The sequence below is a fragment of the Arachis hypogaea genome, chromosome 7 (genome assembly GCF_003086295.3).
Source record: "Arachis hypogaea cultivar Tifrunner chromosome 7, arahy.Tifrunner.gnm2.J5K5, whole genome shotgun sequence".
Taxonomy (NCBI): domain Eukaryota; kingdom Viridiplantae; phylum Streptophyta; class Magnoliopsida; order Fabales; family Fabaceae; genus Arachis; species Arachis hypogaea.
In genome coordinates this window covers 2,576,180-2,602,844 of record NC_092042.1, presented here as the reverse complement: position 1 = coordinate 2,602,844, position 26,665 = coordinate 2,576,180, and the positions used below count along the sequence as shown (strand labels likewise).

The 26,665-nt window shown below is 28.1% G+C and overlaps 4 protein-coding genes across 10 annotated transcripts; 1 reads left to right on the top strand and 3 right to left on the bottom strand.

The window, feature by feature from the left end:
• Positions 1-284: 284 nt before the first annotated feature.
• LOC112701936 (GDP-L-galactose phosphorylase 1) lies at positions 285-3,723 on the bottom strand. Its single transcript, XM_025752757.3, has 7 exons — positions 2,764-3,723; positions 2,396-2,514; positions 2,162-2,221; positions 1,766-2,008; positions 1,477-1,662; positions 1,104-1,352; positions 285-1,013 (listed from the first exon to the last, which is right to left on the bottom strand). Exons 1-7 carry the CDS (start codon positions 2,882-2,884, stop codon positions 675-677), a joined length of 1,317 nt encoding a protein of 438 aa, XP_025608542.1. The 5' UTR covers positions 2,885-3,723; the 3' UTR covers positions 285-674.
• Positions 3,724-15,344: 11,621 nt separating this feature from the next.
• On the top strand, positions 15,345-16,422 carry LOC112701934 (uncharacterized). Its single transcript, XM_025752756.3, has one exon. It carries the CDS (start codon positions 15,589-15,591, stop codon positions 16,219-16,221), a length of 633 nt encoding a protein of 210 aa, XP_025608541.1. The 5' UTR covers positions 15,345-15,588; the 3' UTR covers positions 16,222-16,422.
• A 2,009-nt stretch (positions 16,423-18,431) lies between these two features.
• Positions 18,432-20,872, bottom strand: LOC112701933 (ribonuclease 3-like protein 2). The gene is made up of 4 exons (XM_025752755.2): positions 20,405-20,872; positions 20,152-20,304; positions 18,950-19,326; positions 18,432-18,805 (listed from the first exon to the last, which is right to left on the bottom strand). Exons 1-4 carry the CDS (start codon positions 20,720-20,722, stop codon positions 18,631-18,633), a joined length of 1,023 nt encoding a protein of 340 aa, XP_025608540.1. The 5' UTR covers positions 20,723-20,872; the 3' UTR covers positions 18,432-18,630.
• Positions 20,873-22,640: 1,768 nt separating this feature from the next.
• LOC112701932 (uncharacterized) lies at positions 22,641-26,280 on the bottom strand. Of its 7 annotated transcripts, none has more exons than XM_025752751.3 (9): positions 26,027-26,280; positions 25,698-25,769; positions 25,456-25,545; positions 25,288-25,330; positions 24,773-24,879; positions 24,209-24,304; positions 23,584-23,783; positions 23,390-23,459; positions 22,641-23,068 (listed from the first exon to the last, which is right to left on the bottom strand). In XM_025752751.3, exons 1-9 carry the CDS (start codon positions 26,123-26,125, stop codon positions 22,955-22,957), a joined length of 891 nt encoding a protein of 296 aa, XP_025608536.1. In that variant the 5' UTR covers positions 26,126-26,280; the 3' UTR covers positions 22,641-22,954. The 7 variants fall into 7 exon arrangements, with proteins under 7 accessions (XP_025608536.1, XP_025608535.1, XP_025608538.1 ...); XM_025752750.3 differs by having other exon boundaries at positions 23,390-23,462; positions 26,027-26,239; XM_025752753.3 differs by having other exon boundaries at positions 23,390-23,462; positions 23,593-23,783; positions 26,027-26,239.
• Between the last annotated feature and the right edge of the window lie 385 nt (positions 26,281-26,665).

Genomic DNA, 26,665 nt, shown 5'->3' with positions numbered 1-26,665 from the left:
TTAGAGAGAGATCAAAAAGGGGAAAAATCATAATAAATTAATAATATGGATAATTCTCAAAATTTGATCAAATTGATAACTTGATGATAGCACATAAACGTGTTAGAAGGATCATAACTTGATGTTAGAACTTAATAGCAATATCAAATGACAATAATAGATCAAGAAAAATGAAAAACTGGCATCACCTCAAACCAGATTCTAAAGAAGAACAATCATTAATATGGTCCTAAAAATACAGCACACACTCAATATATACAAGCTTTATAACTTAATGTGGCAGGTTTCTGGCAAAGAAATGAAGAATTAGGTATATTCATACATCATGTCAAGCAATTTCATTACACGACAAGCACTTACAAGTCAACATTCAGCTCATGAGAGCAGTTATTACAGAAACAACATCGCCTTATCCCACTAGGTAGACAGGGTCGACTACATGGATCAAACAGCTACATGAGAGTAGTTATTACATATTACGAAGTCAAAAGACGGCGTAAAGCATAACAAAGCAACACAAAGCCACACAAAAGCAAGAACATGCATACATAGCATACTTGCTTATTTGGTTCATTAAGGCACAACATAATGAAACTTGAAAAGTAGCTTCTACCTAGAAGGTAGAAGAATAATTGTAGTAATGTTTGTTGTTGACATGAATAATGAAAACCTTGTTACTGAAGAACAAGGCATTCTTGTGTACCAGCCACCATGGCCTTGGCAGGACGAGCCTTTGATTTCGCTGCATTGACTTCCTCCTCGGAGGTTTCAGCCTTGACTTCCAACTCAAAAGAGGCAATGGCTTCAAAGATAAGAGCATTGACCTCTTCAAACCTCGCCTCAGAAAGCGAGACCTCTGCGAGAAGCCTCCAAGCATTGGCTTCGGATGCCTCTTCGTAATCCTTCTTCCTCTTCAGAACCATGTGGCCGCTAATCTCCCACACGGCAGGGTTCACTTGGGTGTCAAGAAGCTCAGCATCCACTTCTCCAAGAGCTTGTTTCTCTGCATAACACTGTTCGCCTAATCGCATCAATAATCTGAAAATTTTGGATCGGAAAAAAAGTATTTCGAAAGATGAGTGATTATCGAGAAAGATTTGTACCTGTGGCAACAGAAAGACTTGTTTTCCACAATCAGCAATAAGAACATTGTAAGGTATGTTGTTGTTCTGAAGGCAAATGCAAGCATCCGAAACAATGTTCGCCAAATCTTCCAGTGTATCACCACCCTCAAAGACGAGACCTCTAACAGGATACTTCAGGAGTTCAGAGATCTTCACGCCGGCGTTCGATTTGGCAATTTTCTTAGTTGGAGCCTTCTCAATTGGAAAGGGTGCAGCCAAGTAATAAGCCTGCACAATTCAAAATCAAAACCAAATTGCAATTCAATACTGACAGAATATGTAATCTCCAGTAAACAAATCTACATAACTACTAAGGTGTCATGCTAATCTTATGACGATAAGTAACCGTTACCTGGAAATGAAGATGGTTAATAGTGGCGAAAGCGCCCAAGCTGTTGTAACCCAGACGGAAATATGGATTTCCAGCTTCTGCTGCCATGTGAAGTGCAAGCAAGAAGCTCTCATGATCAATCCTTTGGGGCAAGCACTCGAAAATCCGGGGAATCAGTAGCACATGCCCATACTCAATAGGACTCACCTGTTAAGAAAGACCATCATCACATATATAAAGTGTCTATCATAAATATATAGTTTAATTAACCATCAAAGACACAAATTGAGCACAAGTTAAGAAAACATACATTGATAGCAACAAGGCTAGGAGAATTGTCAACATCAATTGGAGCATTTGGAAAGAACTGGACTTCCCCATCGTCGCTGGACTCGAATTGGAAGAGGAGCTCTTCTTGGCCAACTTTAGTGAAGTTGAACTTGTTCTGATCAAAAGGCTGCAGGACCTTGTCGACACGGAACTCAGTCGGCCTCTTCTTGAGGTGGCGTCCCTCGTTCAGCTGTGCAATGAAGCCGTACTCGCCCGGAATCACCTATACAGAAAAATCACAGAACACATGAAAACCAATCTCATATACATATCTATGCATCTAAATTTCTAAATTCTCAAAGCTCAAAAAGACTAACAGGTAACATCAGATCCCAAAATAAGAGATAAATTAAGAGAAGGAAGAAACAATCTGGACCTTGGTTTCGCAGGCAGTAACATCATACCGGAAAAGCCCTCTCTGCATACGTTCTTCCCACTGCCATCAAATGACTTCCAAATTTCAATGAACAAAAACAAGCTGCTAAATGCTAAGACTTTAAAAATAGGAAAAAATCTTAACAAAAACAAACCTTGAAGAACTAAATTACATAAAAAGACTTGTAATTGTAAATAGTTTTTCGTGATCTGAAATTCAGAGTTCCACCATTACCTCCCCAAGAATAAGTGAATCCAAGAAGGCCACAGGTGGCTCCCCACATTCTTGGAGTGCCAAGTCCTTCCCTTTAGCTTTCTGAAGCCTTTTGAAGGCATACAAAGGAAGCTTTGCCTCTGCTCAAAACCAGAAAACACAAATCAATCACAAACACAAACATACCCCATAGAAAATTATAAGTTACTTTAAATAAATCACAAGCACTTTTTTTTTTCAAAATTATAAGTTTCTTCAAATACTATTAAGCTGATCCAAACACACAACATAAGTTATGTACTCTAACCAAGTAACCAGTAAATAATATATCATATATTTATGTACCACAAAAAAAAAGGGCACGATAGAAGATTCCAAGTTCCAAGTACCTTGAATGCAGCAGCTTTTGAGGCAGTTACGACCGCATCCTCCAACAGGGCGAGTAGCCTCTCCACCCTCCTCTTTTTGATAATTAGAAACAACAGTAGGAACCCTCTTAATTCTCAACATCTTCTCTTCTTTTTTTTTTCTTTTCTCTCACTCACAAAAAACACCCCAAACAAAGCAAACAAGAACAAGAAGAAGAAGAACACAAAGATCTCACTAAATTTGCAGCTGAAGTTAACTTAGCAGAGGCTTAAGAAAAGAAGAAAAAGTAGCAGAAAAAAAGAAGCAACTACTCTAAGCTACTAAACTAGAAGAAGGAGGAAGAAGAACCGCCACCAGCGAGGAAGAGGAGGTCGGAGGGGCTACCACCTTCAGAAGGCAGAGCACCACGCCCACCGTGCGGCGAAGGGTTGGATGTAACAACTACGCAACCCTTGCGTCGTACAGTTCGGACATGAAAGAGAACCCGAGATGCTCCGTGAATAGCCGTGATGTCAGCAACTCTTCTACCACAGGGTTAACACCCTCTCCGAGAAATTGTTATGCGAATGAATGAAAGCTGAGAATTTGAGAGGTACCCAACATGCAGAGGGATGGAAAGTTTCGAGCTTTGGAGTTTGGTGGATGGAAAGTGTGGTGAGCGGAATGCGTCGTTATATAGAAGAGATAAGAAGTGGAAAGAAATTGTCCAGAATTTGGGGCTGTGAATCAATGAATCAATGGGTTTTGTTTTGTTTTGTCATGTTTTTGTGTTTGCAACCAACTTACTTAACGTGGTGGCTTCAGTACTTCTCAAGGGACAATTGGCAACAACTAGAAGCGGTGGACTTCACAAATTTGATATCTGATAGTTGTTAGATAATTTGACTGATTTGATTAAATTTTTATCTAATAATTTTTAAATATATTCACGTGAAGTGGACTTCACATGAGTTTTCACTTTATTTTTAAATGTTTAGACTAAATTATTATCTAATATATTTACGAGTATTTATTGAATAATTAGTGTTTCTGTTTTTTAAATTTTAAAATATCTTATCACACTAGATACGTATTTATTCTTTTTTTAATATATTTGTAAAAAGTTATCGTATTTTTTTAATATAATTATACAATTATATTAATTTTTTAAATAATTATTTATGTAATTAATATAAAAGATAGTTATCAAAATTACTTTTCGAACTAATTTGACCTTTGTATAAATACCAAATATATTTATATTTTTAAAAAATATATATTTTAAACTAAAAATTTATTATCATTTATTTTTACATAAATATTTATTATTTTATATATTTTTAATATGTATTTTATACAAATAATTATTTTAAGAGTTAATTTTAATATATACATAATATAATTAATATTTTTTTACTATCAAAATTGCAATTACTATATATTTAGTTTTTAAGTTGTAAATTTTATTTGGTAAAATTACTAATATAATGCCAGGTTGAAAGTAATTAATATCATTAACTAATTAAATATTTGTTCTTTTATATGTCTGTGTTTTTTATTTTAATTTGTGATTGATATAAGTTTTGTAACTTTCTTTTTATATATATTGGTAGCATAAAGAAATTTATATTATTGTTAATTTAAAAAGTTTATATTGACTTTAGTTTACAATTATTGCTACTACTTCAACAATTATACGAATTAGACAATAATGTAAAAATTTTCAGATTTTAAATCTATCAAATTAAATCTTTAAAAATTTATAACTTAAAAATAGAAGAAAATAATTAAAAATGTGAATACAAAATCCCCACATTTATTATTCGTTATTGAAATTATTAACAATTTTGAACTACTATACAATAATATAATGAGTTGTAATTAACAATTATACTACATATATATAATCAAATATTAATAGTTGTCATCTATAGAAATATGTATTTAATATTTTATAAAAATATTATATTGTTATAATTTTGTAAATAAATTTGATTATTCTAATTATTACTTATTTAAAAATAATATATTTTTAGTATATATAAATTGTTTTTCTATAATTAAATAGAGTGTGAAATTTAATTGTGTGATATAATATTTTAGAAAAAATAGAGAAACTGGTCTCGTTCTGTATGGAATGAACTTAGAATCATGGAATTGACTCGATCATCAAATTTTAGATTCTAAGTTCATAACCTTAGTTTATTTTCATTTTGATTCCAGTTAGTAAAATAAGAGGAGTCGAATCTTGAACTAAGAAATAGATTCTAAAAACTGAAAAAGAATATCCTGAACAATTTCAATAATTGAGTTTATTAATATTCTTGGTATTGTAGATGCTATCACACATACAATCATAAAATCATATATAAATTATGTTTCATTCTTTATTAGTTAAAACTTAAAATTTAAAAATCATGCCCAAAAAATCAGATACTCAAATATATGCTAAAATACAAATTTAGTAATTTTTTTGTATATACATAATATTTTTTATTAATTATTAACTTTAATAAATAAATAAATAAATAAAAAGGAAAGTGCGTGGGTTGTTTGGTTTGACCGTATCTATAGCAATTACTTCGGAAAACTACATTTTTTTTCTTAACTCGTGGTTCACGTCTCTATCAATTCATGCTCCCTTTTTTTTTTAAGTTTAAGTTTAAATTTCATAACAGAAAGATTTTTTGTTTATAAAATTTAATAAAAAAGATAACAACATGAAAAATTTTAAGTACTAATTATTAAGTTGAATTATTCTTTCTCTCTTTTTCAATTTATTTATTTAAAAAGAGTTTTAGTTAACATCGTGTCAAAAACTAGTTATTTTATACTCTTAGAAATTGGAAATAAATATTTAAAGAAGAGCTAAAACTATAATTAAATGTCAAACTCACTAATTAGTCTCTTTGTTTTTATTTAATAATAAGAGGTAATATATTTACACCATTTTATTTTTAGAAAATATCTTATAATTGAATATTCTAGAAGTATCGTGTTTATTACTTAATATAGAATTTTCTCTCCACCACCACTGATTAGAGTCTATTAAACGTATTGATCTTACCACCACTAATCTATTATATATTATTAAAATCGCGTGACATATTTTTTTATTTATTTTATTTGATTTATTTAAATACGTTACTTAATTAATATTTTATTTAATTTGATAGAATTAACTATTAAATTATAATATATTATTTGACTATATTAATTATAATTAATTAATTAGATTAATTTTTTAATTTAATTCAAATAAATAAATAAATTTTGTTTTATTTTGTATGAATTTTGTTGTCTTATATATTTTGATTAATAATTTTTAAAAAAAATTATAATTAATTATTTGTTTATTAAATTAAAATAAATATTAAATTATTTAATATTTTATTCGACTACATTAACTATAACAAATTAATTATATTATTTATATATTTGATTTAACTATAATGAATGAATTGATTTGTTTTAATTTAGATTAATTTTTTCATCTTATATATTTTGATTAATAATTTTTAAAATTAAAGTATTATAATTTTTATACGATATATATTTTTTATTTATTTAACTTATTTTATTGAGTCAAACAATTATAATTAATTTATTATATAGATTATTTAATTTAATTAATTTAAATATATATTATTTGATTATTTTATTCTCATGTTATTGTTTGAGTTGTTATTTTACAAAACAATTTTTTTGTAAAAAAAAATTGTATCAATAATTATTATTTTACGTATGGCCAATTTAAAATTTTAGATACAAATCTTTTATATCATTCCACAGGAATTAAGATAAAATATTATGTGTTTATTTTATCTTTAGCAATTTTGATAGATATTTTTATTAATAAAAAAATAAAATTATTTTAGGTATATAAACATCTACTTTAACTTAAAAACAGACATAATATGTTTATAAATTTTAATAGATAACAATGTTTGTCATATTATTTTAATATAAATAATGAATATGATATTAGAATATAAAATAATTTTATGTATATTTATTACAAAAATAATTCTTTATAATATTTGTTTTGCTGTAATAATAAATAAATTTCATTATTTTTAATATTAAAAATAGTTAAAATTTAAATTTAATTAATTTTATGAAATTTTTATAACTAAAATTATTGTGTGTGTTTTTATTTAAAAAATAAAAAAAATCTTATATGCTTTTGTATATTATTTCGTGCAAAACATAGGAACACAGCAACATATATTAGTTAAATTAAATTTGTGGCTATTTTTGTCCTTCCGTGTTTGAGATAAAGGTGCCAATGATGAGAAAATAAGAAGTTATGGGATTTCACACCATAAATTTATTAATCCAAATAATATTACTAACCCATTTACTTAGCTTTCTCCCTTTAAATTACCCTATAATTAAAACCTTTTTTTTTCTTTAACATGTGTTAAGTAGTTGCAATCCTATTAAAGTCTAATTTAAATAAATAGCTTAATTAAGTTTATTTTAAAAAAATAATTTAAAATAAGTTATTTTGTGTTTATTTTTAGTTCTAAAAATATTTATTTTAAAAAAAAATAATAAAAAAAAATTTATTATGAAAAAAATAATTTTTTTAATTTTTTATAAGTAATAAAATAACTTTTTAAAAATTATAATTTAATTTTAAAAATTGTACAATACATTAATATTATACTTTTTTATAAATTAAAAATAAAAAAACTTATGAACATATCCAAATGAATCCTAATTTTTTTACTATTTTTGTTTTTTTTTCATTATTCATTATAATAAGCAATTCAACATCACCATCAAATTATTTTCTACAAGTCCCAAAAACACCCATGTAACTCTTGGACTTGGAGAAGAAGAAAAGAATAATGCGTTGTGAAAAATACACGTAAATATGTTCAAACTCGCTAGATAGAGCAATGGTTAATTATTGGTTATTATTCATATAATAAATTTATGTGGACCTAAAATAATGTCGTAGTGATGATAGTGTATGGCCATGTGCATGAATTGTGATCACAAATGAGTGGCAACCTATAACTCACGGAAGTACCAACAAATATTAAATAAGAATTTAAATTTAAAATATTTTAGACACTTTTTTATTTAACTATATATATTTTTTCTTTTGATTAAGTAAAAAAAAATTATTTTTATCAATATAATAATATATAATTGAATATACAATATGTGTAATTTTGTATTTATTATATGAAAATTAAGTCCTTACAATAAGATTAATAAGAAAAACTACAATTTAGTCTTACCCCCTCCCCCGCTTTCGAAATTATAGAGATAAAAAATTTGCATACTTTTTACAAATGTATTTAAAAATAATTTTTCTACCGTATAAATTTTATAATTTTATGCTAATTGAATTTTTTTGACCATTTTTGTCTATTTAAAAATTAAAGAAAGAATAAAAATATAAAAACCAAATTTTATTCTGATTTTTAATATTTTTTGAATAATTGTCCACATATATTTTGAAAAACTAATTCATAATTATAGAAAAAATAATACATTTTATCAAATAAAATTAATCTTAAAAAAAAACTCAATATCCTTATATTCTTTATTAAGTAAAAATGCTGTAATTTTTATCAGCTAAATAAATTTTAATTTTTTTTATTTTTTATATTGTTCGTAAATTATCTAAAGTATTGAAACCTACTCTTTTCGGTTCAATCTTATCAAATTAAAATAAATTTTAAAAATAAAATTTTAGAGATGTATATATCACAATATTAATTTCATTTATATAAATTTAATCATTTTATCTTATTTTTTAAATAAATAAAATATAATTAATATTTGAATTTAAATATTCGACTAATAATTCGATCATTTGGTAGCCCCTAAAATCTTGGGGCGAGAGTGGTGATTCCACTTATTGACCGAATTATTGTGGGACGATTGGGCCGGACTTAGATCATAACATATATTTTATATTAATAATTTATTATTTTTATGATAAAAAAATTTAAATAATATAATTTTTTTATATTTATTTAAAAATCGTAGGTTCAAGCCTTCTTATAAAACTCGAAAATGAAGGGCCTGAAACTTATGAAAAAAAATCTGGTTAGAAATGGTGATGTGTTTGACCCCACGAAGCAGAGAGTTGAGTGATCTATCGTCAACTCCACGTGATGTGTGCGTCGTACAATTTGCGTGCTTTCAATATCATTGGGCCCAAAATATTAATAATAATAAAATAAGTAAAAAAATGAAATAATTAACGTGTTGAGATAAATTCATTCGATCCCTTGAGTAAAGATTAAAAACTTGAATTCTATCTTATATATATATAGTAATTTATTAATTAATAATAAACTTTTAAATAAAACACAAATATATAATACTTATTTAACAATGTACTTTTAAATAAAAGTACATAAATACTTTTAATTAACGATATTTTGAGCTTAAATTTCTAAATGTTAAGAAACTTCATTTCTTAATTAATTTTATGTAATCTCAATCAAGTCATGTTAGGTTAATTAAATATTTTTTAATAATAATAATAATTCAATTGAGACAATAAAATATTTTCGTGAAATGTTAAATTATAATACATTATATTTTTATACATAATAGCTTATAGCTGATTAATATTTTATTTTTTATATACAAATAACATTATTATATTTAAATATATTAAAAATAAATTGAATATAATTTTACTGTAAATAAAGTTAACACTAGTTTATTCAAATTTTGAATGTTCTAAAAATACATTATTTGATAATATATATATATATATATATATATATATATATATATATATATATATATATATATATATATATATATATATTGTATCACGAATATCAATAATTGATTTAATGATTATTTTTAATGCATATAAAAAAAGTTTATTTAAATATTGTGTTAGCTCATAAGCATATAAATTTAAGGGACCATTCCGTTTAAAATGTCTTTTTTAAAGATATTTTTTAATAATTAAAATTTAACACATATAATTAATTAAATCGTATTATTTTTGTCAAAATTAGGCTAGACAAATTGATTTGAGCAAAAAATAGTGAATCAAATTTTAAATTAGTCTAAATTAATATTATTTTTTATAAAAATTACTACAATACCCTTATTATAAAAAATAATTAAAATACTCCTATTATATATATATATATATATATATATATATATATATATTCTGAAAATTCTAAATCCAAACTCTATAACAACAGAAAAATAAAAGACTAGAATTTAGAATTTTCAAAATTAATATATATAATAGAAATATTTTAGTTATTTGTTATAATAGGGTATTGTAGTTATTTTCTATAAAAAAAATAAAATTAATTTATACCATATTCAATATTTGATTTATTATTTTTTCGGTTAAATTAATTTGTTTAACCTAATTTTGACAAAAATAACATGATTTAATCGATTATATGTATTAAATTTTAATTATTAAAAAAATATTTTAAACGTCTTTTTTTAAGTGGCTCCCATTTAATATTAGTGCTATTTTGAATAGAATGGGAATGAAAATGGCATGGACGACAATGATAGATGATGTTTCAATGTTTCATGGGGTGGAGAATGAGAAGGAAACAAGAACCATGGAAATTAATTAATTAATTAATTAAAATAAAAAGGATTCAGGATTCGGAATCAACAGAAGGATCATTCCTTTTGTAAGAAACCCACACCTTTGTCTGCTCTCTCACACTGATTGCATCTTCTTTATGTCTATTTATTTATTTATTTGTTGCCATCAATCTAAATGCAACTTGAACTATTTCTAGGATTGGCCAATCAATTCAAGAAAGCTCAAAAAGAAAAATACATAATGATTTAGTCAAAAAAGACGACCTTTCCTTGTATGTAGTGAATCCAAATTTGAATGGAATTACCGGATTAGAATATTAATTAGATGCTCAAGTTCCATCACCAAACTCCACTAAAATAAAATAAAGATTAAAATATATTTTTTATTTTTAAAGTTTATTAAAATTTTTTAAAATATTTTTAAATTATATTTTGTTTTAATTTTATTCTTAAAATTTTTATTTATATTAAATATATTCCTGATAGTTATATTTTAATTTAAGACTAATTTAATAGGAATGCATAATAATTATATCTAATTTATTTATGTTAATTTTTTTATGAAATTATTGTTGACTTAGTGCTAAATTTTTTGAAAAATTGATAGTCATGGGTATATTTAATTCTATTCGAAAAATTTTTAGGCAAATTGAAACAAAATAAAATTTAGGAGTATTTTTTAATTTTTTAACAAATTTCAAGAATAAAAAAATATATTTTTATCCTAAAATAAATAATAGAGACTAGTTTTTAGTATATAAATATAAATATAAATAAATATTTAAGCATATGTTGTGATATAAAGAAAAATCATTTTCGCATTTACTATCTTAGTAATTCTAATATAATTTGCTAAATAAAAGAGGAACGTTCATACATAGTAGAAAAATTAAGTGATTCGGTTAGGAGATAATAAAAATTAATCAACAATCAGTTAAAAAATATACATTTAAAAACACTATAACATCTAAAATTTAAGATAGTTAGTTAATTATAATAATTAATAAATACTAATTAAATAAGTTTTAACTATTTTTGATTAATTCTTTTTTTGTTATTAAATATTTTTATATAAAAAATATGTACTATGATTTTTAAATATTTGAAGTTGAAAATTGAGGATTTAATTAATTAATTGGGCCATCCACCATTGTCTAATCTAATTCAATATGCATGTAGCCGTAGTTAATGGGTCCATGCATTTTGATTTAATGGCCGGAAAATGGGAGAAGGAAGTTTAATTGAATTCAACTCCTATTAAAATTAATATTATAATTTTCAATATTTAAATAAAATAATAGAATTGAACTTATTTACAAAACAATACAAAATTAATTTTATATTCCAAACACTCTCTATATTTTACTAGTATTCTTCTTTAGCAGCCAAACTCCAACCTTTTGCAAATGGCAGCCACCACTTTATATAATTTCCATAAAATTATAAATAGTAATTCTTAATAAATAAGATTAATCCGAGATGAATTTCTAATTCATATGTGAATTAATATTTAATAAATACCAGTAAGGTGCTATTTACTCCATAATTAAGCTACTTTTTTAGGACCAATGAGTTATAGTTCAAATAACATAATCTCCTCATATTCAATTAAGAGGTTACGAGTTTGAGTCTCTTATTTTTGGTATAAAAAAAATTACTTTTTTAGGGATGGTTTATTTTGATATTTTCTAACTACCAAGAAAATGATATTCCACGGTAGAACACTATAACTAATATTTATTTATTTATTTATTTATTTTTTGGAGAGTTTAAAATATGAAAACAGTTTGTGAAAAATGACAACAGCCAAAGAAGTTTCGTAGCAGTTTCATATATAAGGCCAAGTAATAGTTTCTATACACTAAAGTTAAGGGCCGTGATAATTCCACATTGACCAAAAATAGTTTCTACACTTTTTAGTATTAATAATCAAAATGATTTTTTAAAAATGATTTATTTGTGAATTTGATTTTCAAAAGATCAAACACTTAAGTTTAAGTTATAATAGTAAACTAAATTGGTCTTTTCGCTAATTAAATAATAATTTGTCAAAATAATTATATTTTGTACATCATTTAACTAATGAAAAGATTAATCTAATTCACAGTTGTATCTTTCAAAAATTAATTTTAAAAATTTGAGCTTTTAAAAACTAAATTAATTTTTATCCATATTTGATATTCTTGATTCTCGATGCATGTAGTTATGAACATAGACTCTTGAGTTGAGGGAGCGACCAAATGTTAATTTAAGAAAATAAAAAGTGGATAATGATGCATTTGGCAACATATAGAACCATAATCAGATATTGACTTCTTTGGAATATACCTTAAAGTTTTGAAGTTTAAAAGGTTGTGATAAGAAAATTCTTGGGATATGCAAATGAGAAGTCTAGTCCTTTAGATCATTCTTTACTTAATGTCCTAAAACTGAAAAATATATTATTATTATTTATTTTCCACGGTATCTTCCATTTCAATTCTCGATAGGTTAAGAATTAATCTGCCGTTGTACTGAACTCTATTTAAGGATTTGTCATTGACCAATAGGTTGTTGCATACAGAAGACGGAATTCGAACATCCGACACTTGTTTAAACAGACTAGTAAGTTAACCACTAGACCAACCTAACTTGGTTTTATTATTATTATTATTATTATTGTTATTATTATTATTATACACTTATGGAAAATACACTTCAATTCTTTTTGGTCATGACACTTTATTCAAGTTATGGGTTGGTTTCTTTTTTTTTTTGGACTGGAGTTATGGGTTGGTTAGGGATCTTTGGGCTTTAGATTATTGGGCCTTATTAGGGTTGGGAAAACCCAGATTAAACTTAGAATCTTAACAAAGATGTAAGTGGGCTGAAAAAGTGGATTGGTGGACTCATAATTGGGCTGGATAGATATTCAATGGGCCCAAAATCAAAAGATGTTAGTCCTACCTTGAACTAAGTTTGAGCATCATTATACAAAAAAAAAGTTTGGGTATCATGACCAAAATAAAACAAGGTTTTGACTTTTGAGCATTGAACCAAAAAACTTTTTTTTAAGAAATTTATTTTATTTATTAAAAAAATGGCATTAACATTTTTTAGGGAGATTAGTGTTCTTGTTATATACTACAATATAAGAGTGCTTATTATTTAATATTATATTTACCAAAAAAAGTATAACAATATTGAATCTTACATAAACTTTGAGAAGTCAATATTTTCATCTTTACAAATAAAGGACATAAATGACTTTTTTTTTTCTTAAAAAGAAAAAAGTGTTCAAATAGGGTTTACCTTCTTCCCTTTGGATTTTTTCATATGAAGGAGCACCAATAAAATTAGAAGGCAATGGAGGAATATACATATACTTTCACCGACCTTATCATGCAAGCTCCAATCAATAAATAAAATAATAAATATTTCTCATGCATGTTCAATTGTCCCTTTCTTTTTATCTCATACACCAATAACCAATGTGGCTACTTTCAAAGTTCTTCATATTGCAAAACCTATGATAATGTTTATCTTTTTGTCACAATCTTTTGCCTAACTTAATATTCCCTTGCTCCTTTCAATGTGGTCCTTATAATAAGATGCAATACTTAACCAGCTCCTAAGCAGAATAAAGTGAACAAAAACAAAATGCATGCCACATATAATGCTTGCGTGATTCATTTTTCTAACACTCAAAAAACTTTGGTTAAAAAAAATATAAAGAAAACTAGGTTTAATTACTGGGCTGTATTGAAAAACTAGGTTTGATTATCCTATTGATCTTTATAGTTTTATTAAATTTTTAATTAGATTATTATATATATTTTTTTTAATTGAATCTTTATACCACCTTTAATTTTATAATTAGATTTTTTTTAGTGTAAAAAATATTAACATTAACTGAATATTTTTTTATAAATTAAAAATATCTATAATTAAGAACCTAATTAAATATTTGATCACATATTTTTTAAAAAAAATATTCTATTAATTTTAATATTTTTAACATAAAAATAACTTAATTATAAAATTAAAAATAATATAAAATTTTAATTAAAAAATATATAATATTTAATTATAAATTTGGTAAAATTATAAATAATTAAATCGAAAAACTATCACGTAACAAAAATATGAAAATCTTTTGCAACATAATTATTTAGACTTTAGAGAACAAAAACTTTATTTTGTATCTTGCAACAATTAGTGATCATTTTGTTAAAGAAAGTGCAGCCTTTAATTTTTTTTGTATTCAAATAAATAATTAACCAGAGATATATTTCATTATTATATTCTCAAGTTCAATAACATGAAACTTGTAACACTGAACTACCTCGCTGCCTATTAATTAGGTTAGAACATGAAAATCAACTTTATTCCATGACCATGTAAGTAGAAAATTTCTTATGTGCTCATAGAGCAAATAAATGGTTAATTTTTTTATATTAAAAAAATTTTAGTGTAATATTTAATTATTGGATTTTATAGTGTTTTTTAAAATTGTGAGATACGTTCCTTTTAGATTGACAATATAAAGAAGTATATTGTCAATTTAAAAGGAAGTATTGTACTATTTTCACAATTTTAAAAAATACTATAAAATTCAATAACTGAGTATTACACTAAAATTATACCAATATGTAAAAAAATAAACACAAATAAATATGTTTAATTTGCATCATTTATTTTGTTAAATTGGAATTAGTTTTTATTTTATCGAAATTTAAATTAAAAATAATAATAAATTTATTATATCGATGTGAACGACAATTAATTAATTAGAATTAGAACACGAATATTAATAAAATAAATATAAACCTATATTAATTAGAAAATAAATCTTTTCAATTTTTTTTAACTGAGAAAGGAAAATATGATCTTTAATTTTTTAATATTTTTTTTCTTATGTTTTTTCTTAATTTCACCTATAAAATATATATCGAATGATTACATTTTAACTTCTTAAGTGAGGAAAAAAAATTAAGCGGAATTGCACTGCTAATTAGATAAATAACAAAAATTTAATACGATTAAAAGATAAAAGTAGCAAAAATTACTAAAACCAGTGGTAATTCACCATCCATAATTTTTTTTTCAATTGATGTTGTTTGTTGTCAAAATGTCAATTACATAAAAAATGTGTCAAGAGTTTTCTCAGAATATCCAAACACACCCACAAAGGTGTTTGTTATTTTGTCTCAGTGAACACATATACATATAAGGAATGCAAACGACAACTTCCACCATTTGTGTCTCTTCTTCCTTCCCCTCATTCATTCCCACATTCATTCATATATAAATATATGTCCAAAACCCTTCAATTCAATGCTTTTTTCCACCACTTATTCCCTCTAGAACCTTTTATTCTCTGCCACTATTTTCTCACATTCACCAAAACAAATCAAACCATGATCAAAGAGTTTATGAAATCTCAAGTTATGGTTCTCATTGTTCTTGCTCTTCTTCTTGCAATCACACCCTTGTTACCTTCTTCTCTTAGACCTACCTTTTTGTACTTCATCTTCAATGTTCTCATCATTGCACTTGGAGCTGAAGCTGGTCTTCTTTCTGCTTTTTCTAAGCCTATAGAAGACAGAAAGCAGCCACCCCAAGAAGCAGCCATAGCTGAAAAAAGGGAAGCTTCAAGCATTGTTGTTATTAATGGAAGTGATGTCTCAGAACATGAGGAAAAGAAGCATAGTATGGTTGTTGATAAGTGTGTGATTAATAATAATAGTGAAGTAGATAAGGTTAAAGAGTACATAGGAGAAGCTGATGAAGAAGTCATGGTCATGGAGATTGAGGAGGAGGAATTTGAAATGGAAGAAGAGATTGCTGGTGTTAATGGCCAAGAGCTCTTTGCAAAAGCTGAGGCCTTCATTGGAAACTTCTATAAGCAGCTGAAGATGCAAAGAGAAGAATCTTTGGTTTATTAGGCTGTGTTTGGTTAGTGTCTTAAAATGTAAATACAGAAGTAATGTCCTTAGTTTTTTTCGGACAAAAAATTGAACAAGTTTTTCGTTTAAGACGGACATATTTTACTTGTTTCTGTACATGTTTCTTTCTCTAAATAGATTTGTATCTTTCGATATTTATATATTTCTATTCTAAGACAGTAAGACGATATAATTGTATTATCTTAATAGATTTAGATGATATCATTATCCATGCAACTTAACTTCTAACCAAAATTATTCAACATTTTGAATCAAATCAACCACTTTTTAACACAAGTTATTCCCACAAAGTTTAAGCAATCAATTCAATCATATAAAGCTAGTTTATGTGTGTGTTAACTTCTTAATTAAACTTCAATATTAATATTAGTCAATTTAACATAAATTTGGTTAAATTTAAGAGTGATTTTGACATCACTAATTGTACTTTAGGACCCCCCTACCAAAATTACATAATATATTACAAAAAGCTTGTTGGAGAAAGCAAATGGATGCATATTATTCAGTGTTATCCAGAAGAATATCTAAAGAGTGTTACTTCAAGCCAAACAATAATGCTTTATAGACTATAGAGGCAGCTGCATATAAAGTAAAAGAGATGATGGGTTAACTTTGACAGAGAGGTCATGCCTTATCTTGATTATACACCTGTCAAGAATCATTCAGTTCAAAATCCATTTTTATCAGTATCAATATTATGATTATGAACACTGTTGTTGACTCAAATTGATGGCATTTCCATTTATGTTAACCTTAAACTAAGAATAATCTGTTGGGGATCCATGTTTTGTCTGAATTTAAGTAGTAAAAACATTAGTTCAAGACATTTTTTCTTGCTTGATTTTTTCCTTCTTTATGTATACATAGACAAGTGAGGATCAAATGACACTGATTAAATTTCAGTAAAGTTATATATTTCATAATTTTTCTTATAGAATATATATTTTATCAATTTAATTATTGAAGCACAATAATATATAATGAAAATTATCTATAACAAATTCAACAAATATAATTTCTCTTTTTCTTTTGGCAAAACTCATATTACACTACATAAAATTAGATTAGAACCACTTAGTAAATTCAGTGGAGATATTATGCACTCTTTTCCTTAAATTCACCTACCCTTTTCTAAGCTGATGTTAATATATAATCTCTTACAAGTAATAAGAATGCAGATTTCATTCTCTCTTAATTAAAATATATAAAGGTATTGCGTACACATCATATTTTGGTGGTGCTTGTTGAAAATTGAAAAATTATATATATGTTGGTGTTTTCTTAGGGATCAGTAGCCTAGAGTGCTCACTCAGAATTTCATTTTTATAAGATAATTATTCTTAGTTTTTAAATATTTTTTCTTTCTCATAATTAAGGCTGATGTTGTCTCTTTTAGCTTTTGATTTGTGTGATGGCAAAGTCATCAATCAAAATCAAAATTAAGATATTATTTTGCATTTATTTTGGAACTATGAAATTCCATTATTGTTTTGATATGTGGCCTTCGTGTGAAGTGAGAGGAGAGGGGTCCATACATGAAGAGGATGCTTGTGTTATTGTTTTATGGTTTATTCCCACCAATAATATTCTTCAACACCCCCATATGCATCAAGGATCTTAGAAATTCGATTGAACTCTTAAAATATTTCGATCTTACGATTTTGAATGACTTAATCGATTCTTAAAAAGTTCTACTAGATCAGATAATTTTACAATTTAAATCTTGTTATAATTTTATACTTTACATGTTTAATTTCCTCTTTCGATTTTATGTAAAATCTAGATTTTCTTTACCTTACTTAGATTTCATAACCTACTCTGGCTTGTTATTGTAAGAAGTATTTTCCACCATTCAACTATCCAAACAATTTAAACCATTAAATTTCTTTGAGCTCCATTCCAAACCAATGAAAACCATACCATAAACAAGTGAAGGTCAAAGCTTTTATGCTCAAGATTGAAATTTTGATCCTTCCCATCAAACATGTGTAACTGTGCAGTTCAAATACTCAATCTGTGTTTGCAGAGTAATCAGTAGTAGGAGTCTACAGACACAGTGAGATAGAATGCAAAAATGAGTGTAGTGTGCAGGCAAAAAGAAGCAGCTACTTGCGTGTAAAGAGAGAATTCTTGTTTGCAAGCAAAGTCCACTGAGTAATCTTGTATTCTAGTAAGCACAATGAACAAAATTTCTGTCACAAAAATATGCATGGAATTGCTTATCATTAAACTAAGAAAACCTTCAGTTACGGTCAATTAGTTCTCATTTAGTTAAATGTACAGAATTGCTGTAACATAATGTGCATGAAGAGAAGGGCATCATACAACCCTTCAATTTATAATGAATTTTAGGTTAACTCTTTACACATTTCATATTGTGATCTAGATTCAAAGATGATTACATTCTTGTAAGGCTTGAATCATTAGAGAAGCTGCAGAGTTTTCTGCGTCCCTCACTCGCGTCCTTCTCTCGCCTGTCATCTGGAATGTACCTTCTGTTGTTGTTACCTGAACGGAGCAGACAAATATCCTTTGATGTGGTTGACCTTCAGTGTTTGTGATGCTGTGAACCATTGCAGAGGATCAAGAAGTTAGTTTACAAGGAAGAAGCAAAGTTTGACATATACAACTCCATTGATAGAACAAAATAAAATTAACAAGACCGAAATCAGAAGAAAAGATAATGCATCCTTATGATCTTACATACCTAAAAATTGGTTTTGACCATTTTTTCTTCCCACAAAGTTCGTTTAACTCATGTTTTGCAAATTCAATCTCAAAGGAACCATCCACTCCAGCAGAAAATTCAAGCATACTAGTATTTGCCGGTAATGAATTTGCTATCTTATCCAAGGCAAGCTTGGCAGCATCAAGCTTTGCAATGTCCTTCTGATCGGATGAAGCCGACGTCACAAATTGTCCATCGACATAGACACTAGCAATGGTTTTGCCATCATTCCTCCAGTACTTGATGTCGACCTGTTTCCCGTTCTTTTGGCAGAGTTCATAGAGCATTGTAACTGGTTGGGGTTGTTGTGAGACGATGTCTGGTGTGACTAATGGCTCCAGAAGACCTCTAATTATCTTCAAACAATAACAATTAATTCTCCACAGAATAACCACAAAAACAATGATTATGTCAAATATACAAACAAATGTATCAGCCAAAACAAAGCAGTTCCTTAATATGGCTTCCTGACCTACATGAAAGATCGTAAATTCAAACAGCTTGTAGTAACTAACTTATAAATGTAATAATAAAATCCCGAAAACCAATGCAGCTACTCATCTGTCCAATGGAATGAAATAATAAGAGTAGACTCCCATTTTCGACCATGAAAGATTTGAGCACAGACAATTCTAACCATAGATGTAAATTAACTCGATATGCATCAAAGGTTGGATTAGTATGACAAAACTACTCAAAACATTCGACAAAACTCCCTAATAAACTACTAATTTTGGATAATTTTTTTGAACTAACCCAATCTTTGACAAGTATTAAGTTAGTTTAAATCTTTCATGGTTAGAAATGATAGTTTATTTAGTAATAGAAACTAAATTTCTTCCATTGTAAAGTGTAAATTAATCACACATTGATTGTAAATTAATGCAGATATTCAATGGTTAGATTGATGAAATGAATCAAATCATAAGAAGTTATTCAACAATACAAGTCAGCAATGCGCAATTTGTTCCAAGATCTATATATAAACCATAAAACCAAGGTCAAAGGGGAATCCCTAGCAACATGTTTGTTCTATCCAAAAAGATCCAAGGTTGATTGAATAGGAACGTTTCTATTCAATTATATCCTATTCGAACCAAACAAAATGCGGAACAGAATTGCTACTGCAGAACAACTACATAATAATTTGTGATTTAAACAGCTTGTACAGTTATTCATACCAGCCAAAATTTTTGAATGTCGAAATCAACGTCCACATACACCGCACCAGCCACAGACTCCAAAATATCAGCAAGAACCTTAGGAGCTTTCACTGATCCACCATGAGCAACCAAATCGCCTTCTTCAGCTACAGCTTCCGCAAACTCTTGAATCTACATTATACAAGAAACCACTAACCACATCAAAATCATTACAACACAGTAATATATGTATATAACATGAAGCTAGTGCATGCAATGCGCTGGATCGGACCTTAGGAAGGAGAGTGGGAGAGCGGTGCCGGAGGAAACTTTGGAGGCGGTGGCGGACGCAGAGGCGGGCGAGGCGGTCGGTGGAGACGTTGGCGGCGCGGAGGAGGGAGAGGTGGTAGGGTTGGAGGGAGGGGTAAGTGAGGAAGAGGTGGTTGGAGAGTGAGAGTGACAAAGCGATGTCGCCGAGGAACTCAAGGCGTTCGAAATTTTGGTATTGGTGGAATGAAGAGTGGGTTAGGGCGTCTTCTAGAAGCTTCCTGTTTAGGAAAGTGTGGCCTATTATGGTTTCTACTGCTTCCACGTTCACTTCCACATTCATCTTTAACACACTCTTTGCTTCACTTGCCTCTCAGGGAGAAGAAGAAGGAGAAGAGGGAGAAGAGGAAGAAGAAGAAGCAGAAGCAGAAACGGAAACGTAAACGGAAACGGAAACTGAAACTACGGATGATGAGTTATTAATCTCTCTGCCCCGTTTAAGAACCACGTGTCAGTTGGCGTTATTCTCAGATTGACGCCACTTGTGTCATTTAAAGTTGTAAAAAATTTAGGTGAAATTGACTTCAATTTTATATTTATTAGATAATTTTACTAATTTGATTAAATTTTTATAGTTTTTAAATATTAATTTTATGTGAAATCGACTTTACTTAAATTTTTACCTTTTAAAGTTTCATATACATTAAAAATGTCGTTAAAGTTTTACAGATTTACACTCCGTTTGGATCAAGAGAATACGGGAGAAAAAAAACATAAAAAAAAAAATTGGGTAAAAATTTAAGTTTTCCTTTGTTTGGATCATCAAAAAAAAAAAAAAAAGAGTGAAGTGTCGTACACCATAAATTTTCTCTTCTTCCATAACATGAAAATGAATAAAAAAGAATAAATATAGATATCATTAGGTATTTTTTTTTTGGTGACTATATCATTACGTATTTGTCCTTTTGTATATAATATATTATAATTTATATATAATATATAGAAGAATATTAATATAATTTCACATACTAATGATTTTTTTTTATTTTTTTATTTAAACACAAAAAAATTTTTTTTATTTTTTTTAATCTATTTTCTCTTTATCCAAACATACAAAAAATCAACTTTTCTTTTTATTTTCTTTTCTTTTATTTTCTTTCTTTTCATTTTCTTTCCTTTCATTTTCTATCTTCTAACCAAACAAAATGTTAGAGTCAAGACTCCCAAATTGATAATAAAAATCATTAAATAATTTAAAAAATTTAATTAAATTTTTAATATCAATTTTCCCTGAAAACTTTTCACCAAAATTTAATGTTGGGTTGATATTTATTGCTTATGAGCAGACCAAAGCCATCAACTATGACCCTTGTTACACAGAGGTAAGAAAAATAATTGCGAGTCTTGGATTAGTCTTAACTATTTTTAAAATTTTTTACTTAAAAAAATAATTACAAAGATAAATTTAAATTTATTTATTTGGTTATTAACTACAAAGCTCGTATATGAAATACATTGACATGTTAATTTTAAATTTTTGTTAGATCTATAAATAAAGAATTTGAAAAAAAATTATAATAATATATTAATATTTATTGATAATTAATAATACATACTATTTTAAATTTCATTTTACAAATATATATCAAAAATTCAAAAATAAAATTAGATATGATGTTACCTAATCATATTTGGATACATTTAAATGTATCGAAAGATATTTTGGACATAATGATATGCATGTTGAACAAATGTCATGTTCTAAATATATTCCATACATAGACAACAACTCAGCAAAATATTGTAGATTCATAGAATATAATGGTTTGCAAAAACAAAAAGAGACAAAAAAAATTAAGAGTATATACCAAAATAGATTCCTAAATAATTTCGCATAAGATATTTTGGTCCCCATCTTTAATTTTATTAAGTTAAGGTCCCTAAATTTTATATAAGACATAAAAATCCTAGTTAGATCCGACAAATAGATTCTCCAAAGTGTAATAGAAAGACTTATATGTCTTACATTTAGATTCTCTAAAATGTGATAGAAAGACTTATATGTCTTACATTTATAAAGTTTAGAAACTCAAACGTAATAAATTTTTTTGGAAACGAAAATATCCGACACAAAATTCCTTAGCAACCTATACTCAGTTTAAACTCTCCCTTCCTATCTTCCCTTCAAAAACCTCAAGTTGCAACCACACCAGCTCTTAAACTGGGAAAAAAAAATCATCTCCTTCAAGAATAATGCTCAATTTTTCAAAAAAAGCATCTGATATTTTATTGGATAAAATCTTACTGGATAATAATGTCAGCAGGAAATCTCACAGGATGCTGAATTGTACAACTCAAAACAACTCTAAGAAATCATCATTGTGGAGTATAGAAAGAAACCACCACCTAAAAAAGTCTACTAAAATATTACCACTACTACAACCTTTCCAAACCAAAAGAACCACCATATGACTAGATACAAAATCATCACTGATTGCAAAACTTATCTCTCAAGTTTCATAAATGGGCCATAAAGGGTGATATCGAAGATCCGTGATGAAGCGAGAACTCGTCCTCACGCCACCATCATATTATGATCGAATCCTGCTCCGGCTTGTAGTGGAGGAACCCTATTCACTCCAACATTGTGAAGCAACTGCTGTAGCCACCTCCTAGTTGTCTGGTCTTCCTGAGTACATGAAACCAGGACCACATCATAAAAACATACTATAAGGTCCAATGAAAAAAATCATTAGCTTTGGAACCGAGAATCCCATGAAGAGAGTTTTTTCGTACACCAAGTCAACTCACCCTCCCAAGCTACATCCAGTAGTGAGAGAGCGAGTTGCGAGTCGGCGCAATGTACCTATGAGTGAGTACATGTACATAACTCTAACTTTTACTAGTTACTACTCTTTCTCTTCAAGGGTTCAATCTATGACTAAATTGATCAAGCAACCCAAACACATTTTACTAAAATATGCATATCAATTCCATAAGTAGTACTTACACGAAGGCAGGTATTAAAAGTAGCATCTCTTAACATCTCCGGAAGACAGCTTCTTAGTGCATCACAAGCCCTGCTTTAATGGAAAGCCAGTTTTGTTAGAAACTTTGAACGAATAAAACCAGCCACAACAGGGAAATTAGAGATAGGAAGGTTGAGAACAGCAACAATAAAAGATCATGGAAGTTGCAGTCTACTTATCCAACCTCCGATTATCGGAGAGACGAAGATAGCAACGAATGATGTGCTTCAAAAGGCGAGATGAGGGTTGCTCAGCCAGAGCTGCCACCATGTTCCCCAGAACTCGACCTACTGCAAAAAAGCGTTCCGCTGTGGTACAAACATAATCCAAACCCACATCATCCAAAAGAATTTTCTGAACTATAAAGGTTGCAACCTACAATACAAGAGCTTTTATTAGACAACCAAATATAAGATATTATATTATATTATAGTATTATTTTGCATCCTACAATACAAGGATGCAACATTAACTAGCATGTAATATTCATGTATATTCACATTGGTCTATTAGTTCCAAAGAGGGAAAAAAGGAACAAGACAATAAGGTTCTTGAGAGAAAAGCTTATTCAAGTATTATAAGTATTCATTTACCATTTTATATCATGCCAAGACCACTCTATCAATGGAAATCTCATAGAACACATAAGTTGCAAAGTATAGTGAAACACTTCTTGAATAGCATTCTATTGGAACAAGATAAAAAATGACGCAGCAAATATCAACCAAATCAAAATTCATCCAAACAAAGTACTCTATTAAAACAAATTGGCTAAAAACCAAGAAACAAGTAAACTCAACTGTTTTTGACAATTCACTTCCCAGTTCCATAGTGCGAAGGCACAACGGAATTATTTCTGTTGAAAGAAGGAAACTTATAACTTCCGTATCATCAACCTGTGAATATCAACAGGAAAGTAATTATCACAATTGATAACAAAGAGGTACAATCTTATACATGTGACCGATGGCAGGAAAAAAATTCAACAATCATGCAAAGGGCTTAAAATAGTAGGGGAAATTTTATTCCCTAATTGATGAACTCATCCAAAGAAGTTGGATTTGTATGTCTCCATTAGGATATACCGAATTTTCAGATGCTGAACTTTGAAAATTAATAGATTTAATTGTAAATCTAACATAAGAAGCCACTGAAATAATCAACAAGTAGCTACTATTATTACTACATTGTTCTGTGTCACTTGTTAACTTCCATATGATTATCTATGACAAAGTGTTTTGTGGCAATACTTTTAGTACTTTAAAATTGTTCTCTTGTCAACATGAATGTTCCAATAAAAAAATTATTATACTTGCAATCAAGTATATATGCGTCCAACAACATTATCAGAAAGAATGCAGTACCTTCACTAAAGCACCAATGACACCAAGGCTAGTAAGCCTCAAATATTCAAATGGTCTTGACTTGCTTGTTGTATTAAGGAAGGGATACAAATATAGAGGTATATGAGCTGCCCATGAGAAAACACAAGTTCAAAAAAATGAACAATTTTTTTTAGTTTGATCTGTTAGTGAGCCAAAAAATGCCAAGATGGATATGGGAATGTCAAAGCAAGCAAGAAATAATTTATTGAGGGTGTGTGAGTTGCATTTGAAATTTACTAACATGATTCTTTTGTATAGATAGAAACTGATTATTGGACCAAAGACTTTCCAAGCAAAGCATCTTAAACCATTTTCTTTTATGCATAAAAATGAATGAATTTTATTGGAGAGAACAAGAGGCAAAAGTACAACTCATTGAGGAGAAGATATCCTCCAAAACTAAAAGTTTTATCTTATATTTGATTGAAAATAGACTAGTAATTACAACAAACACACTAAATAGTGAAAAATGATAAAATAATAAGAGACATTACCATTGAGGAATAGCATCCTTGTATCAGGGTGAGATGCCACACACTGCATCAAAAACACCAAAAAAAGGAAAAGAAAACCTTAACAACATGGCATGAAAACAAGAAACATGGCAGAGAAAATATCCATGATACAAAATTTCACAGTACATTATTATAATCTCATCTCACCTGAAGAAGAGCAAGAGCATTGCACACTCTATTTGATTGAGCTGGAGTAAGATTTGGGGGCGAAAGAACAGGGTATATAGAAACTATTTCCTGGAAGCAAAAATCAAAGAAATTAGAATTTTCAAATTCTAGTAAATCACCACTTATGGAGAAAAACAAATTGGAAAACCAGGTCCAAAGAACAAACATTACAATCTTGAATTCTTGATAGAAAACAATTCAATGCAAATAACATAATATACCTGTAAAAGCGCTGCAATGGTGCCAAAGGAATTCCACAGTAACAGAGCGAGATCTTGATATAACTCTCTCTTCTAAAATTCAATAAATTACTTGTGTCAGTGCAACAACAGTGTAAATTAATTACCAGAACAAAAAAAAAAGAAGCTTAATCTGTTAATCATAACATAAACATAACATCAAGAAATAATTTAAAAGGAAAAAACTTTATGGAAATGAAAATTAACCCATTTGCTGAAAAGTCAAAATCAAAACAATGCAGCTTTTTTGGTTAAGGATTTAATCCTTGTAATCCAAAAGAAAGGACAAAAACCGAGACTTTATTTTGTACCTTGGAGAGTTCGAGAAGAGCATTTTCTCGGAGATCGGGGTTGCTGAGTTCGAGAACAAGCTGCTCAGCAGCGATTTGGGAAACCTCGATCATCTTCATTGGCGATTGGCGATTCGCGATTGTGGATTGCGATGTTTATGAAATGTTGTTGCTACTGATTCTCACTTTTATACTAAGCTTTCTGCGTTTGTTTCGAAACATGCTTATTTGCTTACTCCCTCCAGGGTAGAATACGAGGGTATTATAGTCATTTCAATAATAACTAAAAGTCTAAATTCTAAAACATTTAAAAACAATAATTTATAATTGATTATGAAATTATCTTTTTTTTTTAGTTCTTATAAAAAAATTGGTTTTTTATTGGTCATATAAAATTTAAAATTCTTTATAATGGTATGACAAGTAAACATTTTTTTAATTTTAATATGAGGCTAGCTTTGGTGTATTCCATAGTTATTGGGGTCTAGCGTGCATTACATGGGTGTGGGGGCTGTGTAGGTGAAATCGGACGGTCCGATTTAGGGGGCATGTAATCGGACGGTCCGATTACTGGCGTGGAGGGTAAACAAATCGGACCGTCCGATTTGCGTACCATTGCCACACGTCGCACATGCACCAACCAGCCAGTGGACCCCTTTT

What these genes read in the sequence shown, in the direction of transcription:
- LOC112701933 (XM_025752755.2), bottom strand. Translation starts at nt 20,722, where the DNA reads ATGAATGTGGAAGTGAACGTGGAAGCAGTAGAAACCATAATAGGCCAC. An exon ending in CTCCCACTCTCCTTCCTAAG is followed by an intron (nt 20,305 to 20,404) that starts GTCCGATCCAGC and finishes TGTATAATGTAG; the next exon opens with ATTCAAGAGTTTGCGGAAGC. An exon ending in ACATTCAAAAATTTTGGCTG is followed by an intron (nt 19,327 to 20,151) that starts GTATGAATAACT and finishes TATTGTTTGAAG; the next exon opens with ATAATTAGAGGTCTTCTGGA.
- LOC112701932 (XM_025752750.3), bottom strand. Translation starts at nt 26,125, where the DNA reads ATGAAGATGATCGAGGTTTCCCAAATCGCTGCTGAGCAGCTTGTTCTC. An exon ending in CTCTTCTCGAACTCTCCAAG is followed by an intron (nt 25,770 to 26,026) that starts GTACAAAATAAA and finishes ATTGAATTTTAG; the next exon opens with AAGAGAGAGTTATATCAAGA. An exon ending in ATGCTCTTGCTCTTCTTCAG is followed by an intron (nt 25,331 to 25,455) that starts GTGAGATGAGAT and finishes TTTTTGATGCAG; the next exon opens with TGTGTGGCATCTCACCCTGA.
- LOC112701934 (XM_025752756.3), top strand. Translation starts at nt 15,589, where the DNA reads ATGTCCAAAACCCTTCAATTCAATGCTTTTTTCCACCACTTATTCCCT.
- LOC112701936 (XM_025752757.3), bottom strand. Translation starts at nt 2,884, where the DNA reads ATGTTGAGAATTAAGAGGGTTCCTACTGTTGTTTCTAATTATCAAAAA. An exon ending in TTACTGCCTGCGAAACCAAG is followed by an intron (nt 2,009 to 2,161) that starts GTCCAGATTGTT and finishes TTTTCTGTATAG; the next exon opens with GTGATTCCGGGCGAGTACGG. An exon ending in AAGTCTTTCTGTTGCCACAG is followed by an intron (nt 1,014 to 1,103) that starts GTACAAATCTTT and finishes TTAGGCGAACAG; the next exon opens with TGTTATGCAGAGAAACAAGC.